At 50.3% G+C, this 23,356-nt stretch overlaps 1 protein-coding gene across 1 annotated transcript in view; it reads right to left on the reverse strand.

The window, feature by feature from the left end:
• The window catches only part of SALL3 (spalt-like transcription factor 3), a 103,064-nt gene extending 80,201 nt beyond the window's left edge, over window positions 1-22,863 (reverse strand). Inside the window, exons 1-2 of the mRNA XM_015562680.1 lie at window positions 22,821-22,863; window positions 22,645-22,704 (exon numbers count right to left, since the gene is read on the reverse strand). Of these exons, the coding sequence (XP_015418166.1) occupies window positions 22,645-22,704; window positions 22,821-22,863 (103 nt within the window). The remainder of the gene's footprint in view (window positions 1-22,644; window positions 22,705-22,820) is intronic.
• Between the last annotated feature and the right edge of the window lie 493 nt (window positions 22,864-23,356).

The following is a 23,356-nucleotide window of genomic DNA, read 5'->3' on the forward strand; positions in this document are numbered from 1 at the left end:
TGTTGCCCCTCAGTGCTGAGTCTGGTAGGGTCTCACAGACCTGGACCCTCCTGGCTGTTGGGTTTGGGGAACCTTCTAGAACAGTGGTTCTCAACCTTGGGAGAACCACTGTTCTAGATGAATGGACTTTATGTCCTTCCTGAAACCCTGGCTCTTCAGTTAGAACAGAAACATCTGGAGCACCAGGCAGCTCACACCATCAGGTGTATGTTAACGCAGGTGTATGTTAAGGCCAGGACACGAATACAACGTTGAAGAGCACAGACTCCACTCAAATCCATGTGGATTTTCTCCCGAGGCACTGTGCACCCCTGGCTGTTCCGAAGCATTGTTGGGGAAAAGACACATGTGAGACAGAAGTTTTGGGTCTGGTGCATTAGACTGAGCTCGCATTGAACATGACCTCCCCTCGCCCTGTGGTGACTGGAGGGGCTGCCTCTCCAAGTGATCCCGGCCAAGTCACCGTGTCCGGTGGAAATATTCATAGATTGGTGGGCATATCAGCCTGCTGGGTGATGCTGGCTAAGGTTTTTAACTTCTTTGAGCTACAATTTGTGTATTTATTAATTAATTTATTTTAAAATATATTTTTATTGATTTCAGAGAGGAAGGCAGGGGGAGAGAGAGAAACATCAATGATGAGAGAAAATCATTGATCAGCTGCTGCCTGCATGCCCCGCACCAGAGACTGAACCTGCAACCTGGGCATGTGCCCTGACCAGGAATTGAATGGCAACCTCCTGGTTCATAGGTTGACGCTCAACCACTGAGCCATGCTGGCCAGGCACAGTTTCTTTACTTTTAAAACATGACAAATAACATATAATGATTAGGAGGATTAGTGACCATCCTAAAAGGTTCTTGGTGCAATGTGAACCATAGCATTATTATTATTGTTATTATTATAACCGGCGTTGAGAAATGATGCTGTTTGTGGCCTGAATAAAACCATCATCCCCCTTCTGAGCCCCACTCTGAGCATGCGTTTTCCCCAAGTCCTCGGTAGCAGCCAGAGAGAAGCGGAACCAATGTTGGTTAACGTTTACGTGTCCACTGTTCCCTGGGGACTCAGCCCCTTGGAGTTTCCTGGGAGCTAGTGATGTGGTCCCCTCTCTCAGTAACTTCATGTGTCTGGTGAGGTAACATTGAGATTATTTACGTTCTATGCTTAATGAGGATGCTCATCAAACCCACTTGGGCAACTCGATATGAGAAGAGGAACAGCAATCTTTGTGAGAATCGTCGTCTGCAGGAAGATTAAGTCAAGATTGTGGAATGCTTGGGCGGGAGGCACAACAGCAGCCTCCGCAGGAGAGGGGCATTTGGGGAGAAAGAGGAGGGACCTGGCATCCCTGCAACCCGTAACTCTCCCGCTGGGCCGGCCAGGCCACCCAGGAGCCGCGTGCTCACTGCGGAAACAGCTGCCCTGAAAGGGAAGTGGCCGCTGCTGATATTTATTAAATCTGGGAGCGGCCCCATCCATCACGGCGAGGGGCTTTAAGTGTTTGCTGGGCAGGGGGAGCCCCATGCCTGCTCTTTGAAGTGTCTTTACTGAAGGTAAACATCTGAAGGACATAAATCGCTGGGTCTTCTCTCCAGTGAGTAACCTCATTGGGGGCCGGGCCGGGCCGGAGCTTGTCTGAAAAGAAAAAGCCATAAAGGAAGGTTTAGGACAGCAATTTGCACATTTACTGCTCTTTCAGATGTTAACTAGATTTTTAAAAATGGAATTCTTAGTCTTTGGAGGTCCTTGGGCAGGGCTGGCTGCAGTGAGGACCTGTCATGGGAAAGACGGGCCCTGTCTCAGAACAAGGCGCCTTGGACCAGCTCAGCGATGGAGGGTGGGCGTGAGCAGGTCCTCAGGAAGGAAAGCTCCTCGAGACCGAGGCTCCACGTGTTGGAGATGGTTTCATGCAGGAATAACAATGAGCAAAGGCGTAAATGTAGCCTTGCGGTGCTGCTGTCTGGATCTCTTCCCTCACCCTTTAACACTAAGATTGTGCACAAACATCTTTTTATACAAGTGCTACCTCTCAGGATTTTGAATACTGGACTCACCTCTGGCAGATAAATGTGTGTGCATGTGCACACATGTCTTTTGTATGTATTCACATGTGTGTGCAAGTATGCATGTGTGTGCCTGTGTGTTGTGAGAGCATGCATGTGTGCATGTATTAATACATGTGTGAATGTGCATGTGTGCACAAATGCATGTCGTTGTAGGTGTATATATATGAATGTACATGTGCGAGTACATATGCATGTGCATGCACGTGTGGGGTGTGCGATTGCATGTGCACATACACATACATGTACATGCATGTTAGTATGTGGATGTGTACATGCATGCCTGTGCATGAGTGTGGTATGTGTATAACTGATGGGTTGGGTTAATTTAGCAGCGTATTATCTGGCTTTGTTAATTACTTATTAACAAAATAATTTTATCACAGAAGAATCTAAATAGAATTTAAATTCTATTAAAAAAGAATTTCAGGCTGAGCAGTGGTGAATATGAAAAGTCTTAAAAATCACACCACAGCCTTCAGGAGGGGAGCAGAGTCTCAGGCCCTGGCAGGTTTGCGACATCCGTGTACTGGCAGTGAGTCTGGCTCAGAATGGTGTGTGGTCGTCTCTCCAAGCGGCACCACCAGCATCTTAGGCTCCCGTGTGCACAACGGCGCCAGACCCTCGAAGGAAGTTGGCGCAGACGTGACAGTGATCTCTATTGTGATTACTGGCCTGCTGAGGTGTTGGAGGGAGTTTGTTTTTCCATAATGACCATTTGCTCGTGCCCACACTCTCATGCTGGAAAACACGGGAATGGCAGAAGATATTCGGAGCTAAGTAAGATAAACCGCCCCACATCCTGGCACGGTGACACCCTCTGTTCTCTGAACAGTCGTCCACGGGAGTTTGCAGACTTGAGAAACAGCCAAACGCAGCAGGTTTTTTCCAAGTTCAAGTCTTCATTGCCACCGGTAGCGGGGCGATGGCGCTCTGTGGAAAGAGGGGGCTAACCTCCCGTTCTTGCTTGAGGAGAGACAGCCTTGTTTGCATGGTTTACAAAGCTGACCAGCACCGTTTCATCGTTGCTCAGTCAGCTTTGTCCTCATCCCTGGAGATAAGACACCTTAACTTCTGCCGCATGAAACCAAAGGATCAAGTGGGTGGTCACATTAAGCAGAGGCCATCCATCCATCATGTGACCTTGGGGACGCGGAGAGCGGAGCGTATGCTGGTTTGCAAAAACAAATTCAATTGCCAATTACAGGATTACAAACACCTGAAAATCCTGGCGCGAGGGCGGTAGCTGAGGAACACTCACCTGGGTGTTTTAGTGACTGTAAGGGCTACAGTCAAATGTGGGCAAGGGGGAAGGATTCCTTTGAGCTTCCTTAAAATCTCATTGCACACAGCATGAGAAATTAGAAGTGAAAATGCAGGTTCTGTGTGCGCCCGTGTGCCTGCATGTGCATGTGTGTGTGCACAGCGTGGACAGCTGACAGTGCCATCTCCCTGTTACTTACGTCCTGTTAGGAAGGAGGACAGAGGTCCGGCTGGACATAGAGTCCCCCTTCCCTGCGGACTGTGCTTCCGCATTCTCCACAGTAGACTCTATCCACAGCCTGTCTATGTAGTAAAGGTTACAAGTGTGTTTACACACAAATGCATGTGCTTTTCACATCTATGTGAAACACATACTATAGTGGATGTCATTATTCAGGGAGGTCCTGCTCTATGAGGTCACCATGAACCCTGAGTTACAAACACTGAACCCAGGCTCCGGGAAAACACAGGTGAGGTGCTGGGAGCCTCTGCTCACATGTTCATGATTTCATCAACCTTGATGCACGTGTGTTTCTGTTTAAAGATTCCCGATCTGATGCGTATCGTGGATTTGTTAACACTGAACTCGCGGCCAGCAGCTCTGACTCCTGCCTGCACCAAGCTCACCTGCCCAGGTGTTTTCCCTGGAGGCACCTCGCACGCAGCCTCCTTGAGCCCGGGACACAGGCAGCACCCCAGCACTCAGTTTGGGCCATTGAAACAGCAAAGCCAGTGGCAAAATACACACAAATGAAAAATAAAAGTGGCATTAAATAGACCTTAACAAGCACAGGTGTTTACAGAACAAGAGCTGGAGCCTGTTGGGTGCCTCATAGTGCGCAGTCTGAGGGTGACCACACGCACTGTATTGATTTCAAGGTGACAAATTCCAGGGAACTTTGCAAGTACAAAATCCCCGAATAATGAGAATTGACTGTATCTGATCACATTCAGAAACATCCTGGAGAGGAGAGGAGGCCAAATATTTGTTTTGTGGGGGGAAAACCACAGTATGTGTGTCAGCGAGGTGGCCACTTGAGACACCTAACTTTCCCAATGGGCTCTTGTCAGCGTTTGCGGCACCGACAGTCACACGGCTCCCTGCATCCTCTCTGCAAGGCCACTGTGGGGCTGCCTTGCGGGGCTGTCCTCGGGCGGCCTGCCAAAGCAGAAACGCCTTTTCCTGATCTTCACAAATCTCAGCGATGTTCCTTTTAATAACCTTGGCTCATTAAAAATTCCAGCCTCCCATGGACTCTGTCTCGATTCTGCTTCCTCAATCCTGGACAGGTGGTGTGGCTGTCCGTAATATTTTGCATGAGGGAATCAGAGAGAAGGCATGTGACCACTCACGTCTACAGATCCTGTGGGCCTCATGTTATGTTTGTACTAGAGGCCCAATGCACAAAATTCGTGCGAGGTGGGTGGGAGTGGGAATCCCTCAGCCTGGCCTGCACCCTCTTGCAATCTGGGACCCCTTAGGGGATGTACAACTGATGGCTTAGGCCCGATTGGGCCTAAACCAGCAGTCAGACATCCCTCTCGCAATCTGGGACTCCTCACTCCTAACTGCCCACCTGCTTGCTCCTTACTGCTTGGTTCACCACTCCTTAGCGCTACCATGGAGGCAGGAGAGACTCCCGCCACTGCTGCTGTGCTTGCCAGCCATGGGCCAGGCTTCTAGCTGAGCTGCTCCAGCTGTGGGAGCGCACTGACCACCAGGGGGCAGTTCCTGTGTTGAGTGTCTGTCCCCTGGTGGTCAGTGAGCATCATAACGACCAGTCATTCTGGTTGTTCACTGTGATGGCCGCTGGGCTTTTATTATATAGATAGATAGATGTCAGTTTCAGTGGAGGGTGTGGAAGGCAGCAGACTTACTTTTAGGTGACTTATGTCCCTGCTAGTGACACAATAGGTTTTTTGGTTAGTTTGTCATTATTTTTGATTATTGGCATTAGCATTAATCTCCAGGAAAATGAATAGAGCACAGGGAAAATGTCCCGGCTTCCCTGGCAGCGCGTCCTTTTCAGGAATCCAGCTCTGTGCGGGGAACGGAACCATTTGCACTTTCAATCAAGGGTTTGTCTCCGTGTCCCTGGGCAATTGCACAACTCTAATATTGACCTTCACTGAAGTCCTTTGTTTTGTACCCTAACAGCCCGAAGCCTTAAAAATGCGTGTTTACTTAATTTGTCCTGGCATGCAGTGTAATTACAAGCAGTTTGTTTTCTCTGTTGTAAAATATGGTCTGGAGAAGGAGTAAAGTAATGTGGAAAATTAACATCGTGATGTACTGTATGGCGGAATAACACTAAAACGCCGGCAGTGCTCGCACTGGAGGTGCTGGGGGTGGCGTGCGTGGGAGCAATAAAGAATTAAATGCCTTTTTCTCAACTATATTTGCATGATTTTCAACTGCAGTAAAATTAATCTGATCTGCCTCTCAGAATAAACAGCACAGCAACAGAATCCAAGTTTGCACAGAGCCGAGTGGGGCCTTTGCAGCTTCGGGTTCCATTTCTGTGTGTGTTTTTAGTGGCAGGACGTGGAGGGACACAATCTTTGGCTGAGTCCCCGGCTCGGGTCCCCCAGGGCTCCAGCAGGTGTGTGATTTGGGTCAGTTTAAGGACAGGTGGACCCAGATGGAAATGGGGACGTAGGACAGGGCACTGCCTCTGTGGGTCACCTGTGGCCTCCGTCTCCCCTGTCACTGGACGGGTGTGGCCAGCTCAAAAGTTCTTTGTAACTCTGTCCTGCTCTTGCTGCCAATCATTTGGTGATGCTGGGTATGAAGGACACTGTATCAGTAATGAATTACATTGAACCATTTACCGAACTTCAGGTGATCACAGACAAAAACATAATAAGCCTCTTCAATAAAGGACACGGACTCACTAATTCATTACTGGGGCAGGTGTCTGCCTGTGAGGCTGGGTGTCTGTGCACACGTGTGTGAAGCGATGCTGATGCTGCGTGTTCCCTCCTACCCCCTGTTTGTTCGTTTCAAACAACTCTAGACCACAAAGCCCCTCGGACACCCAGAGCGTGACTCAGCCTCACCCCTCAGTTGTCATCTGTCCTTCACTGGGTGACCGGCCTGCAACTGACCTCATTCACAGCAACATACTTTTTTTTTTTAATCCTCACCTGAGGATTTTAACCTCCCCCGTGGATATGTTTTTTCAATGATTTTTTTTTTTTTTAGAGATAGTCGGGGGAGGGAAAGGCGGGGGCGAGGAGAGAAAAACATCAATTGGTTGCCTCCCACATAAACCCCAACTGGGCTGGGGATCGAACCTGCAACCCAGGTACGTGCCTGTGACCCTCTGGTGTGCAGGCCGACACTCTAACCACTTAGCAACACCAGCCAGGGCCATAGCAACATGCTTTTAAAACGAGCTTGCTCTAACCCTGGGTCTTTTGGGGACATGGGAAGCCTTTGGTATTGAGTTTGCTCTGACATGTCTCAGATGCCTGTGCTTCCTCTGTGCAGGAGGTCCCCATGCAGGAGACCCGATCCCCTTCCGGGAGCAGCCAGCTTTGTCCCAGAGGGAGCGCGTCTGAGCTCCCCAGCTGCGTCCAGACCCGGTTTAGCCAGTGTGTCCCCACCACTGGACACGTCTTTACCTTTCCCAGGAAGTGGGTAGGGTTGACCACAAGGGACAAGGGGCTTTTGAACTGCAGCCGAGGAGCAAAAATCCCGCTGACCTGACCAGTCTGCGCAGGATGGTCATTGCAAGAGGTCAAGCTCAGCAAGTATCTTAAGAATGTAATTCATGACCTTTGGGGGATGTAATCGATAGTGTTAGAAACCGCGAGTCAGCCAGATAGCTCTTTCTGGGCAGGGGGTGAGGGAGGTGGCGCGAGCTTCTTGTCTGTGCAGTGTTTGCGGTGTGTCTGCTCCAAGGCAATACCTGCGATGGCGGTGACCTCAGTCCTCGGCACCAGCCTGGGAGGTGCAGTCCACCCTCAGCTCCGTCTCCCCTGCTCCGCATGGTGTCCCCTTCCTCCTTGAGCTGGTGTGTGAGGGGACCGCCTGAGCGGGTCAGCTGCCTCACAGAGGGTGCTTCCGCCCGCTGCCTGCATGGGACCCTCAGCGAGCGTCACCGCAGGGCAGGCAGCAGCCCCGTATTTCATTCCAAGCTGGGCGAGCTGCTCTGACTAACCCTGGGTTCTGTAGGTTTCCCTGAGTCTCCTTCCCGTTCCTCGGTCTCCCCTGCAGCACAGACTGCCCACCGCATCCCCAAAGCCACTTGAATTTCAATTCCTAGGTTGTTTAGCTTTTAGAAAAAAAATGAAATAATTTTTGACTTACAGTAAGTTGCAAAATTGCTCAGAGTTCCTGGGTGCCCGCCACCCGGGTCCTCTTGCCGTCAACCTCGCGCATCCCTGGGGCAGAGCTGAGAGGTGGCTATGGGCACAATGCCCTCTTTCTGCTTCGGGGTCCCACCTAGGGTCTCTGCCACATGTCTCCTCACAGCTCCTTGCTCTCTCACCCTTGATGGCTCACAGTCACTCGTTGACATTACTTTGTAAAATGTCCCTCAGTTTGTGTTGCCTGATGCTGCCCCCTGATTATATCAAAGTGATGCATTTTGGGCAAGAGAACCGAAGGGGTGATGTGGTGTGATGTTCAGGGCGTCATATCTGAAGGTACATGGAGTCTCCCTGTCATCTCACTCCTGGTGATGGGACCTTGATCACAGGTTAGGGTGGCATCTGCTGGGTCTCCACAATAAAGTCACCATTGCTCCCTCTTTACTGATTAATGCCTGGGGAGGGGACGACACTTGAAATTGTACAAATACTGTGTTTCCTCCAGCTGTTGCTCAGCAGCTGTAGCGACTCCTGGTAAAACCAGCCCGTGACAGTCGGTGAGGGATGTTAACGGTGACTTACCTTTTCTGTAATTCATTCCACATTTATTAGTGGATATTTTTCCTTAAGGAAATTTTCTCCCTCCCCTCCTCCCCACTGTAATTTTATTATATTCAGTTCCTTGGGAGTTACGAACCTTTAGGCTGGTCCTGGCCTGTGTCAGCACCGGTCCAGGTAGGACGCTTGGCTGAAATGTCTGTTGGAATTAAGTCTCTTATTCAGGAAGTATTTCTATGTTGGGTGCTATTTTATTTTTTATTTAAATTCATGGCATTTTTCTCATGCACTTCTTTGTACCTTTGGTTCTCAATAATTCAATGGTCTAGCATCAGTAGATGAACTATTTTAAGATTATTGTCTGCTTAGAATACTATCTTGTGACTCAAAAACAGAGAGTAATCCAAATTCTTTGAAACAATCACTCAGAGTGTCATTATAAGTTCATATATTTAAACAGAGACAGTGGTAAAAATGCAGAGAAAGCGAAAACATTGTCAATGGAAGTGGCTAATTCAAAAATGATGGGGAAAGTAAAAACTCTTGGAAAAGACATCTTTCCAGGCACTGTATGTCTGTACTTCTCAGTCTCTTACAGAGACAACACATGGATATTAAAGAATATTTTTGCAGGATTGGGTGATTCGAATGGGTGTTCTTCTGCATATAAATGTTTTACTGCCCCTTAGCAGCTGGTATGATCCAAGAAACCAAGATATTTCCTTCTAAGCTTTAAATCAGTAGTTTTATAGAGCACAGAGTATTTTTTATTATAACATAATTCTGTACATAAAATATCACATTAAAAGAAGGAGATAAAGTTTTGTACTTTCATTCTCCATTAATTTGACTGAAAACAATTGCAAAAAAATCTAACCAATCAGAGTTCTTTGTTGTGAAGTCCACACAACAAAGGACTTGAAACCCAGACAGAGGAGATGGAGAGTGACCAGGCCCTGGTCAGGAGGTGGGGGCTTTGGTAACTGCATTGAAAGGTTGTTTTTATCATAGAAAACTCCCCCCAGAGACAGCTAAGCATGGTGAGAAAGTTGTTCTACCCGTGTAGCTTAGCAAGAAGTTAGAGACTGCAATGGATGTGCCGTCAAACCCCCAAAGCTTGGGCCCCTGAGTCAGCCTCTATTTGAGCAAGAGGCTGGAGGCCGACAGGTAACAAGTGTCTGCCAGATACCACGGTGGGGACAGTCCTGCAGGGCCAGCCTCACTTTGGGGCCTTCGTAGGTTGGGCGTCTGTTGCAGCCACAGCATGGTGAACTTCTGGGGCCCTAGCTGCCTCCCCTCCCCTCTCCTCTCCCTGGGCTGCTCCCAGGACCTGCCTCCCGCATCCCTTGTGTTTCATGGCTGGTTCCTGGGGATTCCAGCCTGTGACAGATGGAGCAGGAACTTAACTTTTTGAACGTCCCCAGATATCCACTCAAGAATCAGTGACCACTTACTTTTCTTCTGAGTGTATTGTAAACAGTTGGTAATAATGAGTTTTTGACTGAAATCACGGGGATCAAGGTCCATTTTTACAAAACAAGAAAATTTCCCCTGCACGTACATACCTGTTTCCCTTGGTAACTTAGCTCATCTGACACTCTGGTCAGACAGCCTCAGACGTCTGCAAGTCTTTGAAAACCTGGCTGTCAGGATAATTAAATATTCCTATCTCCCGCTGCCTGGATGGTGAACAGCAAAAATAGCTTTCTCGAGGGCCAGTCCCCAGGCACCGTCCCCTCCCTGCAATGGTTGTCTGCACCCTGCACTGGGGGAGTGAGGGACTCTATTTGATGCAAAGAAAAGCTGAGCTGAAATGGCAAGTGGCCTCTTCAAGGGATGCTACCAGAAAGCCCAGGACCACGGACAGCTCCACCGCGGGAGCAAGCTGGGGATTGTGACTGGAAGTCTTCAAGTCCAAGGGCTCCTTAAGGAACCGTGGTTCCTGCTCCACCAACATCATCACATGAGACAGGTGCTGGCTGCATCTCTGTTTAACGGCCCAGCCCACTGAGGCGCCAGGTACCTGCGGTGAGCATCCAAGGTCCTAAGTTGTCCAAAGATTAGCAAGCTGCTGATGTGAGTGCCGGAACCAATTCCTATTTAGTTTTAGGTGCCACATTGCTGTTATGACCTTGTGCTGTCTAAAAATAATCTATACTAATAAAAGGATGATATGCTAATTAGACCAGATAGACCCGATGTCCTTCCAGACAAAGCCATGGTGGCTGGGGCCAAGGCAGAGGTGGTTAGGGGTGATCAGGCCGGCAGGGGAGAGCAGTTAGGGATGATCAGGCTGGCAGGCAGAGATGGTTAGGGACAATCAGGCAGGCAGGCAGAGGGGTTAGGAGCTATCAGGCAGGTAGGTAGAGGCAGTTAGCCGCAATCAGGCAGGCAGGCAGGCAAGTGAGCAGTTAGGAGCCAGCAGTCCTGGATTGTGAGAGGGATGTTTGACTGATGGCTTAGGTCTGATATGACTGAGTAAGCCTAAACCGGCAGTTGGACATCCCCTGAGGGGTCCCGGATTGGAGAGGGTGCAGGCTGGGCTGAAGGACCAGCCTCCCCCACCTTGTGCATGAATTTCATGCACCGGGCCTCTAGTGAATAAATAAAAATCAATTTCTCTCCATTGGCAGTTTTTGTTGCTGGTGGACACTGTACTTGCTCAGCATGTTGCCTGATGCCTCAACCACTCCTGCGCGCTGATCATCATTAAGCAAAGGAGCTCTTTCTATGGGGACAGAGATACCCAGGCCACTTTGCGGACCTTTTCCTTTTGGTCTCCCCAAACTCTTTTAATGCTTCTCTCGTGACATATTGCCATTCATCTTTATATGCCATCTTGCCTGGCAGATGGGCTTTCGAGGGTAACTTTGGTCTTCCCTTGCCTAGCCCCTGTGGTCAGTGCAGGCTTGGATGCTTGGTAGGTGTCCATTATGTACCTGTTGAAAGATTGGATGGACTTTGAAAAATGCAGGCAAAATGAGCCAGACTGAGCAGGAGCTGTTTTTACGAAAATGTATTTACTGAGAAAATGAGCAAACTTTGAGCAGGAAGTGTGATTACCAAGTTTACTATGCATGCCGTTTTGGTTTTGCAGTCAAAATGTGAGAAGACGTTCTCCAACATTGCCAACGAATTGACTAGGAATGACTCTCTCTTTCCCAGGGTCACACAGCCCAGAGCATGGGACACCCATGACTGTGCTGGACCCACTAGACACAGATGCACTTCACACTGAAGTGAGCCCTCCTCTCTGCCAATCAGTGCTGTTTATCCTCCTTTGACGAATAGCGTTAGATAACCAATTGCTGTATTTTCAAAGGACATTCAGCAGAATCTCCTGGAAGTATTTGTTAAAAAGCAGGATCTCAGGGCCTCATGCCCAGACCTGTTGAATGCAAACCTCTGGCCCTGGGGGTGAGGGCCTGCATGCTGATGTAACTGCCTCTGTGTATTCCAGTACACAGAACACATTTGAGAATCATGTGTGGCGACCCCTCTGAATCTTTCTCGCTGCACTTGCAGAGGTGGCTTCTAGGGTTTGGCTGTCTTTGTCATGGGATCCAGCTGTGGCCGGAAGGCACTTGTCCGCACGGGGACACTTTCTGCAGTCGCCCTGCAGATGGGTGGATGGGAGTGGGAATTATGTATGTCCCTTCTGGGCCAGTAGTTAAAGGATGGTGTCCTCACCCACCTCACCCACCCTTGGCTGAGTGCAGACAAGCTTGCCCTGGAGGAGGGGTGAGCCAGAAGGCGAAAGGAGCCGGCTCCCCGTGGAGGTGGGGGGCAGCCAATGGAAATAGCCGTATTGGATGAAGTGAGTGAGAAATAAGCCCTGAATGGGTTAAGCCACTGAAAAATGAAAACATATTTGCATTGACTCTGGAAGTGGGGTGCAGGTGGGATAAACACTTGCTATGGCACGCTTAGCCATCCGCTGATGGATGATGCAGGGGAAGTCATCACTGTAGGCGAAAGGCTGGCACATGAAACAGAATTTGGGCAGAACTGCTGCCTACAGTCGCTGGGAAGTCAGGCCTCCTTGTCACCGGGCCGCTGGCTGCAGGGGAGTCATCAGAGGAGCCAAGTCACTCGTGTCTGATGCCCACGATGGGCGCCGTCAGCAAGCAGTACCATGTCCTCAGTACACTGCACAGGAGGAGAAAAAACACATCAAGTCTCTTTTGGAGAGCGGAGTAAGAATTTTCTCTCTCGTGGTGAGAGTTTTTATGAACTATTTGATTTCCTAGGAGGGAAATAGAACTGAGAAACAAAACATATTTTTCAGGCTGGCTTCTTTTCCAAGACCTTATGTATTTCATTTTGCTATTAATTTTACTTTGGGCAAACTAAACGACGTTGTGGGCTTACTCTCGACACTCATCGCACATTACAATTAGCATTTTATCACCAAATTCCAAATTAAATATTGTCTTGGTTGGAAAATGATTCCTACGCAGCACTGTTCTATGACCTGCGCATGCTTCTCTGATACAGCCTCAGTTTTTCTCATTAGGAATCCAAAAAGTCAAGTGCATTTTCTATTGTTCTCTTTCATCTCAGAGGGGGTGCACCACGGGAACACAACTGCTGTGACTTTGAACATTGTGTTTCCTGTAATAACAAGAACACCAGTTACATCTCAGAGCTGAGAAGAGGAGCCTCTGAGGTGACTAGAGGGGCAGTTTGGGGACGGACTGTGATCCAGGGTCTCACGTCCCTTCCACGTCATGGCTCCTGGTTGGAATACTTGTCTATTTTTTTTTTTTCTTAGAAGCAACTCAGAGCAGCCGTTCTAGAATGCTTGGGAGTCACTTCCTACAGTCACGCAGAGTCCACTGAGAATACGCTCCTCCAACCGAAGTGGTGCCAACATGCATGCGAACAGTGGCTGCTCCAATAAGGGTGGTCTGACATCCTCTCCTGTCCCCGTCTTCTCCGTCTTGCTTGGTTCATGCTCCTTGACTTTTCTGCTCATGTTTAGTGACGTTGACGGTTCAGGTGGCAGCCTGGGCTCAGTGCAGTGACTGGGCAGCACTGCCCAGCGCCAGGGCCAACCTGATGCTTGTTCTTTCGGGGAGGCCAGCTCGGAGGAGACTCAGGGCCTCTGAGGACGTGGGCAGAAAACCCAGGAACTTAGAGAGGTGCCCCGAGGGTGTCAGGGTGTGATAAAGGAACAGAGGACAGAAGAGAAGCCTGTGTGGGTGTCAGCCAATATGTGGCCAGCTCAGGCCCTGGGGCCGGAAGTGGGGTCAGAGCTGAGGAAGCAGGGGACTGAGGGGCAGCTGATAGCACAAGCCTCATGCCACCCAGGAGCTGGGTGTGCTCAGTAGGGCACTGGGGAGCCAGTGCATGGTCATGGCAAAGATGGCACGATCAGCTATCTGCCCTGAAAAGATTGAGGCAATGCTATCTGTAGGAGCCAGCGTGGACTCATGGGGGCCAGTTAGGAGCCTGGACAGCGTGGTCTGCTTGGATGTGGGGTGGGAATGAGAGATCAGGGCGGAGCCCTTCCTGAGGTGGGGCATCAGGGAAACAGTGATGTGAGTGCGGGAGCTGCGGAGCAACCTGCGGGTGCTGGGGAGAGAAACACTGAATGCGAGGAGGCGAGGGTTTCATCTGTAGACCCAGGAGCACACACACACACATCTACATACACGGCACACACATGTCTCCACGCACATGTACACAACACACAGCTAATGATGAAAGTGGATCTGTGGGGAGGGATGGAGTTTCCATCAGGCACAGGAGTGGTGAACACATGGGCATTGTGACGTCGAGTCTTCATTTAGTAAACCCAGGTCATCTTTCTGTCCTCTGGTCTCACAGGTGTGGGGAGTCATAAAGGTTTAATGGGCCCAGGAAGCCAGGAAGTAGCCATGTAGGTTTATCTGTCTGAGTCAAAACAACCTCAAATATTGGTGTGGCTGGGAGGCCTGTGGCCACGTGCATACCTTTGTCTCCAACATGAGGGGAGTCCCTCTGGCTTTCGAATTTCCTAAAGAATGCAGCCCACGTTTTGTCTTTGAAAGTTTTTTCTTTAATGTTAAAATACATGTTTGCCTCTGAACAAAATGTGGGCCTCGTCCACAATGATGGCTATCATTAAAATTCTACACTGTCTCATACTCTGTCCACAGGAAAGAATCGTTTCTAATTGAGATCGTCCAGAAAAGGGCTCAGCTTTGAGTTGTTCTGGTTCATTTCTAGTTGTTCTAGGGGAGACAAAAATACTTCTATTTCAGACAACATTTTACCAAGCGCGATGGAGCTGAATGCAGATGGTGGGGGCTCCGTCTGCGTCTCACCACAGCTCAGGGTGCGGGATGGGGAGACTCCGCAAAGGGCATCCAGTCCCGTCCTCCCATTTCTGAAGTCTTTAAAACATTGTCTTTTGTGACACCAACATTTCACTGGGAAGTGCTATTGTTGAAGCATTTAGAGGCGGCACCTGTGATGGACACTTTGCTCTCTGAAGGGGCGGGACCAGAGGGAAGGGCTCTCAGCCCTGATAACAAATCCAGCAGCTCAATCATTTTCTTCATTAAAATAAACATTTTTTTCCTGAATTTAAAATACAACAGCACATTTTAGAAAAGTTGGAAATTAAAGAGACACAGAAAAGAGATAAAGAATCTCCCATAATTACTTTATCCTGAGACAATAACTGTTACAGTTTCAGGCTATCTGCTTGCACATATCTGTTCTGTATCCATATATCCATGTTCATTTCCATGTGAATGTATCTATGCCCATGTCTCTCTATATCTATGTCTGTGTCTATAGCTATACCTGTATCATATCCGTGTCTTTACTATATCTGCATCCGGAGCTATACTATATCTGTACCTATACCTACACCTGTCCCTGCCCCTGTATCTGTGTTCCTACCTGCCCGTGTCTGTATCTACACACATGTCCACACCTAAAGCTGCAGTAATACATCAGGTGTAAAACTCTTTGTAAAGCACAGAACAGAGCCCCGAGTTTGCTTTTCTAGATGGCACCATATTGTGAACATTTTTACATCATTAAATTTCCCTCACAGGTGTGCTTTCCGAAGCAACTATTCCTTCCAGCCATCTCCTCTTGGCTTCTTTCCCACCGCCACTGCTTCCAATGGAGGACATGTCGCACGGCCTCCTCCAGGCAGATGGTGTCTCGCAGAAGGTGTTCTGGCCTCTCGTGTGTCTTTGAGCCTTGGCTGACCATGAGACAGCTGATCAAGCTGGTGCTGAAAGACAGTGAGCCAGGTCTGGATCGAGGACACTACAGGGATCCGATGGAAGAGCCCGTGGCCCGAGTCCCAGCCACACAGAGGGTCACGTTGCCCTGGGGGAGCCAGGCATTCCAATGGCCGCATCTTCCTGAGTCATGGTGGGTGTCCAGGCACAGAGCAGTGCCAAGGTGGCACCGCCCACTGTGGCTGTCCAGGTTTTCCCTTGCCCCTTGCAGCTCTGCCCATGGCTAGCCACCATCACAGTCTCTGGCACTAAGCCTTCTCCTCTCCCAGAGGACCCAGGGACAGAGTCGGGTGGGGGCTGAGCCCTCTGCTTCTCCCTCCCCTGAATCACACCAAACTGTGGCATCCCCTTCAGGACTCACTGTTTCACACTCACATGACTCTAAGAACCAGATCTCCTGTCCCCCAAACTGCCAGGGTGCTCAGCTCTGGCAAGACCTCCACCTCCCGTTAAGGTGGCAAAGCTCACCAGGTAATCTGCTTACCTGTGCGGTGCTGGGAGTGTGACCTGGCAATTGTGGTGATTGACAGACGCAGGTATCTTCGCATCAGCAACTGGTTCCACTCAATTCCGGTTCCAGCACCGATGTCTGCAGGCCATGCCTCGTGGGTGTCTCCCACAATACGCTTTATGTGTCACGAATAAACTCTGGAAGCTACGGAAGGGGTGGAGGAATGAGAGTAAAATAAAAAGGAGTTTTATGATCATTGTGAAGAATTTATGGAGTATAGCGGGCGTGGAACTCCATAAAACAGAACGGGCTCTGACCAGTCCAACACAAGTGTGCACGTTCCTTCCTGTGGCTTATGAATTATTGCCACCGAGGAGCCCGGTATTTACTTCTTAGCTGAATCTTTTCGAAGCTGTGATCCCAAACCACGTTGCTGTTAATTGGAAATGCCCCCACTAGGCCGGGAGAATTAGTCTTGGGAAGCCGTATCCCACAGGTCAGTTAGCTCTGTGATTTACAAAAGGGCGTCTGCACAGCTTAGAGTTTTATTCAAAATTCACAGCCGGACGACAGAAGGAAAAAGAACAGGTTTCTTTCAGGTTGCTCTGTACCCTGACATACATATAATTTAAATATTTATCTACTGGGAGAGGCCGTGGTGCTGCGGCCCACCGGTGCCAACAGTGACAGACCCTGGGGCGTGAGCCTGGCGGACACGGGCCTGTGTTTTGCTGGTTGATTGAATAGCACGTAGCAGTTTTCTTGAGAAACCCCCACTATGATTTCAAAACACATCAGTTTCAATTAACTCTAAGGAAAAAAAAACGTGATCACTAATTCTGGGCTGTAGTTACTTACTGTGGATCTGGCTGCTTTCAAAGGGAAAGGAGATTGATGGAGACTTAACCAAATGACACCCAATCACTGGAGACTTTTCTTATTACACCTGCAGTGATGAAATTGCCAAATGGCGTCCTGGCTTTCATACTCAATAACACCAGGATGTGCATGCTGAAGAAATCTAAAACGCAGTGGTGAGGGTGACGTCGACCGAATGCTCCAAGACCAGTGGTTCTCAACCTTGGCTGCACGTTAGAATCACCTGGGAATCTTTTTAAAATCTGATTTCTGGACCTCATCCTCCGGAAATTATGTTTCTTTGTTATGGGGTGGGGCCACAACATTAGTAACAAAGAAACAGAATTTCTGGAGAATGAGGCCCAGAAATCAGGATTTTAAAAAGATTCCCAGGTGATTCTCATGTGTGCCATAAAAAGTCCAAAGCCAGTGAGGCAACATTAGGTATATAAGAAATTTTGGACAAAGGAGAAATGGAGGCATGGGGCATTAGATTTCATAAGTGAGACCATTCAATTTACAGGTAGCTGAGGAAGAGCTGAATACACGTGGCAGGAAAATCCTTGCTAGGTGACTCAGAAACTGGGCCAGGGGTTACCTAAGGCCCATAGTCGGCAAACGGTGGCTCGCGAGCCACGCGCGGTTCTTTGGCTCCTTGAGTGTGATTCTTCCTAAGCCTTAGGAGTACCCTAATTAAGTTAATAACAACGTACATACCTATATAGTTTAAGTTTAAAAAATTTGGCTCTCAAAAGAAATTTCAATTGTTGTACTGTTGATATTTGGCTCTGTTGACTAATGAGTTTGCCGACCACTGGTCTAGACAGTCTGTTAGAAAACACGGCTGAGATGCTGAGACACACACGAGAATGCGAGGTCGTCTGTGAGGGGACAGGCACCTGAGGGGAGGTCCGGAGGAGAAGGCCATAGTGACCACACGTGCGTGCCCCTTGGTCTGAGTACTTGGTTCTACTTGCAGTGGTAAAGTGGGGCCTGCCTGTGGGTTCCCCTTTTTATTTTTCACTAAATGGATTTATCTCTGGACCAGAATTCTTAGTGTAGAAAGACAGCCATGCATGTGTGTCTCTGTGTGTGCATGTATGTGTGTGTATATGTGTGCACATGTTTATATGTCCATGTGTCCATGTGTTTGTGCCGTGTGTGTGTGTGTCCATGTAAGCATGCATGCAAATGTGTGTGTGAGCTGCAGTGAGCTGGATGCAGAACAGCTTGGCAGAAGGGCTGGCATGTGTCCGCTAGCTAATGGGTCTGTGCTTTCATGGAAATGCACCCATTTGGAGTGACAGCCACTCTTTGAAGGACTCGGCCACACCCAGCCAGGTATCCTGTTGGGAAGGCAGAGGAAAGCCAAACACTCGCCCAGAGGTGCCCCAGCCCCCACCTCTGCATCTCCCATAAGTGGCCAATCTGCTGAGTTCTTGAAACATGGAAAGCATTCTCCCTCCCCTAACCCCCTTTTCCAATAAAATCATACTTGTTTAAAAGCCAGTTCCCAATAGGTAAGTAGCAATCATGATGGTGTCCACCTGATAGACACTGGATTGGTTCTCTACACAAGAACCACAGGAAACCCGCCCGTTACAAACAAACCCATGAGCACAGCCCCGGGCTGTCTGACTTTCCTAAAGTGACAGTTAACATCTCTCCACGCAATCTGCCATTTACAGGGACTGATTAGCACAGTGGTCGCCCACGGCCTTGCACCTCCTTCCCTGGGTGACACATTAGCCCAGCACCGTTCTGCCATCATTAAAACCACCTCTGCCTCCCGTCAGCTCGCCCGTGGGCTTATTAACAAAGCACGTTTATTGTATGGGGCAAGGTGACTGACCAGATGTTCTGGTTCTTAAAAGATCTGTTGGGGTCCCAGTGATTTCCGCTGAGAGATGGATTGCCCCAGATCGTCCTGCCGAGAAAGGAGTGGCCTGAAGGCTGCGGGCAACAGGAAGCTCTTGCTGCTCCCTGGACACTTGGGATGGGGTCAGGGAGTGCCAGAATCTGGGTTTGTCACACGATGCAGATTGACAAGTGGACGACACACCACATATTCAGTGCCATTTGCTGTAAAAGGTTAGAGTGCCACGGAGGAGAGTCCAGAGCCGCGGAAGTCACAAAAGGGAATGGATCTGTGTCCCCAGGACCTAGGCTCCAGTCTCCCCCTTTCCTGTCCCTGCCCTGGGGTTGGAGATTGAGGAGGAAGGGCTCTGTGCTGGACGGATGCTTGCCCTCCGATGGACCTGATGTGCAAATGCGCCCACGTGGGAGGGATCCCATGTCTGCTTACACACAACCTCTCCCAGAATGAAAGGCTACCTGCTTCGTAGGAATGAGGGATCCACCTGCCTTAGCTCCGGAAAAGCCAGAACACACAGCGACGGGGTTCCCTGGGCCGCTCTGCCCACCTGCCTCTCCTCACGACTGAGGCCTTCTGCTCGTCCACCTGTGCAGGTGTAATTTGCTTTTTAGGCGTGTTGGGTGCACCTGCCAGGCTTTTGCATTTTCTCTGGCAGGAAGCACTTCAGTGGGAGAGCACGGGCCTGCTCCACATCGTGGGCCAGAGGATGTGTGAGAAGCGCAGGATCCCAGCCGAAGTTATTATTTCATCACCACCTGCAGCAAACGCTTCAGGCTCAGGTAGCAAACCCACAGCCGCCACCTACATGCCAACCTCACTCTCACCGACACACGAGGTGCCTGAGCAAATCGGCAGGCTCGGCTGGCCCCGTCAGAAGCGGGCCACGGGCGCCCAGGGCTGCAAGGTGTGGAGTTAAGCGTTACTGGTCAGGGGAGGAGGGGTCTGTCTGCTCCACAGAACGCCATGGGCGGGGGGGTTGCAGAATGCTTTCTCGCCATAATCTAGAAGCATCTTTCAGACAAAACTCTGCTTGAAATCAATTGTGTGCAAGGAGCTGCCTGCTGTGGCCATTCAGCGTCACACAAAGGGGCGCGCGTCTCCCTGTGGTCTTTAACCACGGCCGGTTTATCTAATGAGACCAGAGCTTTAATTTCTTTTCACATCAAACCCAGAATCAATGCTCTGGGTTCAACAGAGTGTGGAAACAGGCCTGGAGCTGCCTGGGCCCAGGGGCCGTCGGAAGCCCCGGCTCCTCCCCAGGGTCCTCGCCAAGGGACAGGCTGGCGGACTCGATGCTGCAGGAAGTCAGCCATGTGTCTGCTCACACGTAACCCCTTCCAGAAGGAGAGGCTACCTGCTTCGTCCGAATGAGGGATCCACCTGCCTTAGCTCCGGAGAAGCCAGAGCACACAGCCGCTGGGTTCTCCGGGCCGCTCTGCCCACCTGCCTCTCCTCACCACCGAGGCCTTTTGCTCGTCTACCTGCACAGGTGTTATTTGCTTTTTAGGAGTGTTGGGCGCACCTGCCAGGCTTTCCGTCTCCCATGTCAGCCACCTGGGAACAGCTGCTCTTTCCAGATGGGGAGAGGGATGCCCTGAATTAAAAGCCGATGGCCTTGGGGTCATGGGGACCCCACAATAGGACGATGTCAGGCACCTGCCCCTGCATCCAGTGGGCTGACCTCCAGGAGCTGCAGCCAGCGGGGCCTCAGGAGGCTTCCGATAGATCAGGCAAGGACAGGAGAGCAGCACTGTTACCTTGAATCAGCCTCTAACTCAGCGGTTCTCAACCTGTGGGTTGCGACCCCTTGGGGGTCGAATGACCCTTTCACAGGAGTCGCCTAAGACCATCCTGCATATCAGATATTTACATTACGATTCTTAATAGTAGCAACATTACAGTTATGAAGTAGCAACAAAAATAATTTTATGGTTGGGTCACAACATGAGTAACTGTATTTAAAGGGCCAGAAGGTTGAGAACCCCTGCTCTAACTCAGTGAGGCTGCCCCACCACCGGGTTTGAGTAGAAACCCCTGAGCAGGCCAGCCCTCGGGGCAGGGAAGGGGGGCTGGGACCACAGCCACCGAGACAGAGGCAAAGGGTGGTCCCTGTTCTTCACTGCAAGCACACGCCTTGGGAGGGTCAAAGGGACCCCGTCCCACACGACCTGCTGAGCAGTTAGCCCTGTGTGCAGTCCTCACACTGAGTAGGGCTTCGGGAGAAGGGCAGGGCTGAATGCATGGAGACACCGGTCACTGCAGAGGACGTGGGGGCAGTTAGGGCCACAGGTCACAAGTTATTATAATGGTCATAGGTCACAGGTCCCTAGGTCACAGGTGCTGAGGGTGCTGGAAGAAAGGCTGTGTCACCTCCTGACCTCCACCCACAGGCTGACCTCACTGCCTCTCCATTGTGAAGGCATCCTTGTCACTCCTGGGGTAAGATCAGTGACACCTGTGGGTCAGCTCCCGCTCAGTGGACGTCTGCTTCTCGCGGCTCACGATGGGGCTGCCCCATCTCCTCTTGTCTTTCAGAAGCAAGTGCTGCTATTTCTTAGTTCAAGGTGATTCCATCGCTGCTGTCCACCTTCTCTCACTGCAGCCTGCAGAGAAAACAACGTTGGTGCAGCCCATAACAGCAGGTGACAGGGGCTGCCCCCTGGTCCCAGCCCCATCTGTTCCCTCCAGCCATTCTGAGGGCCACCTGCCCACTCAGAGCGCTGAGCTGAGGACACGCCCCGAGCTATGTGCACTGAGTATTGACCACGAGGGTGAATAAAACAAGGGAAAGGCAGGTCCTCGATTGCTCGGGGCCTCAGTTTGAACAAAGGTGGGTGGTGGGTGCCCTGTGGGCCCAGGCCTCCCCATTGCTGGGGAGATGTCTGAGGACAGCTTGGGCCATGCTCACAGGCCCCAGGCTCCTGATTTCCAGGCTGTGTGTTTCTCTCTCACCACTTTGTCTGTCCACGGCCAGAAAGCCCTCTGGATGAGGCCAGTTTCCTCCATCCTTGAGAAACAGTGAGGCGCCCAGGCAAACGGCCACATGTATGCAGGGCTGATCTGACCACGTCCCTGCACATCATGCCTGGGAGATGGTCCTTCTTCTCCAAGGCCCATGCCCTTTCTGTTTTAGTTGCTGAAACACGTGCAATCTACAGTACAGTGGGGCCTTGACTTACGAGTGTCCCAACTAACGAGTTTTTCTAGATACGAGCTGTCTCTCGGCCAATTTTTTGCTTTGAGTTGCGAGCTAAAATTCGGGTTACGAGCCAGCTTCAGATACCCCACCGCTAGTTGGCGCAGCGAACGTCACAGTGAACGCTACATCAGCCCAGCATCACGTGTCTCACTCGTTCACTTTATGATTTGACATACGAGTAATTTGAGTTACGAGCTCCGTCACAGAATGAATTAAACTCGTAAGTCAAGGCCCCACTGTATTTTGAAAGTAGGGAAAAAATACATAAAATCACAAAGGCAAATATAGTAAATGTTGCAACCTGCATGACCCCATAAACCACTGTTATTTTCCTTGTATTGTGACTTCAGCCAGGTGCTCTGTTCTCCCATGGAGGTCACGCTACCTCCTCATGATGGAGAGCGGGCACTCATGTTCCCCAGGAACCCTGGCACCTCGGTCACGGCACGGGAGCCGAGCTTTTGTGTAGAAAGAAACCAGTGTTTGTGGAGCATGTTCCTGAAAGAGGCAGGTAAGTCCTGTCTGTTGAGTGGCCAGATCCATCAAATGTTTAGGACTCTTTAGGGATATTCAGCCAAGACTGGGGAGGCCCATCCGTGATGGCCTGTAAAATCGCTTCACCTGAGGCTCAGCCCTCCGTGGACTCCCATTTCCACTACTGGTCCCCAGCCCCCCACCCTCAGTCCTCACTGCTGGGACGTCTCCCTGGCCCCACCGCTTCCCCAATGTTGGTGCTGACCCTGGGGATCGAGTCTGGCACAAGAGTCCTAAACCATCCTTGACGTCCATCTTGCTCTGTTCTCATTACTCCTGATCAGAAACTTCCGAGGTTCCGTCTTGGCTGGGAAGAACAGGCATTCTCCGGACCCTGAAGTGAGAGAGCGACCAAGAGGTTGGCTTGTGTTCTCCTTCCGTCCCAGGGCATGAGCTCTGTGCTCCGTGAGGTCACCTGACCAGGTTCCACGCTCCTCGCTACCCTGTTACCTCCTGAGATGTCCTTCCCGTCATCACAGAATCCAGCCGCCATGTTCGCTGGTCCCACTGCCCTGGGATGCAGTGTGGGCCTCGCCGTCCCGTGTCAGGAGCACCTTCTCTCCACGGCCGGTGCCACCTGCTGTGCGGTGCCCAGAACTCCCCGCTTCCAGGGATGACCCCTGTGCCACCACTTCACCTGGACTCCAAGCTACTCCATGGCGGGCTCGGGCCTCATTCATTGCTGTATTTCCTTCTCTGCAACCTCAGAGTTAGAACTGAGAATTAGTCAAGGAAGGGGCTTAAAAAACGGTCTACTGAATCACTAATGAAAGGAACACGTACAATAAGAAACCAGAAGATTACAAGAATCTTTACATTAGCAGCACTTTTCATTCGATGTCAATCATAGCAATAAAGCTGGGATAAAATGATGCAGCATTGGGGAAGGCTGGGTGGCCAGTAAGGGGGAACTTTCTATACAGTTTCTGTCCTTTTTCTGAGAATCTATGATGATTTCCAAATAAGATGTTAAGAAATAATAAATG

This window comes from Myotis davidii, unplaced genomic scaffold, assembly GCF_000327345.1.
Source record: "Myotis davidii unplaced genomic scaffold, ASM32734v1 scaffold96, whole genome shotgun sequence".
In the NCBI taxonomy this organism is placed as follows: domain Eukaryota; kingdom Metazoa; phylum Chordata; class Mammalia; order Chiroptera; family Vespertilionidae; genus Myotis; species Myotis davidii.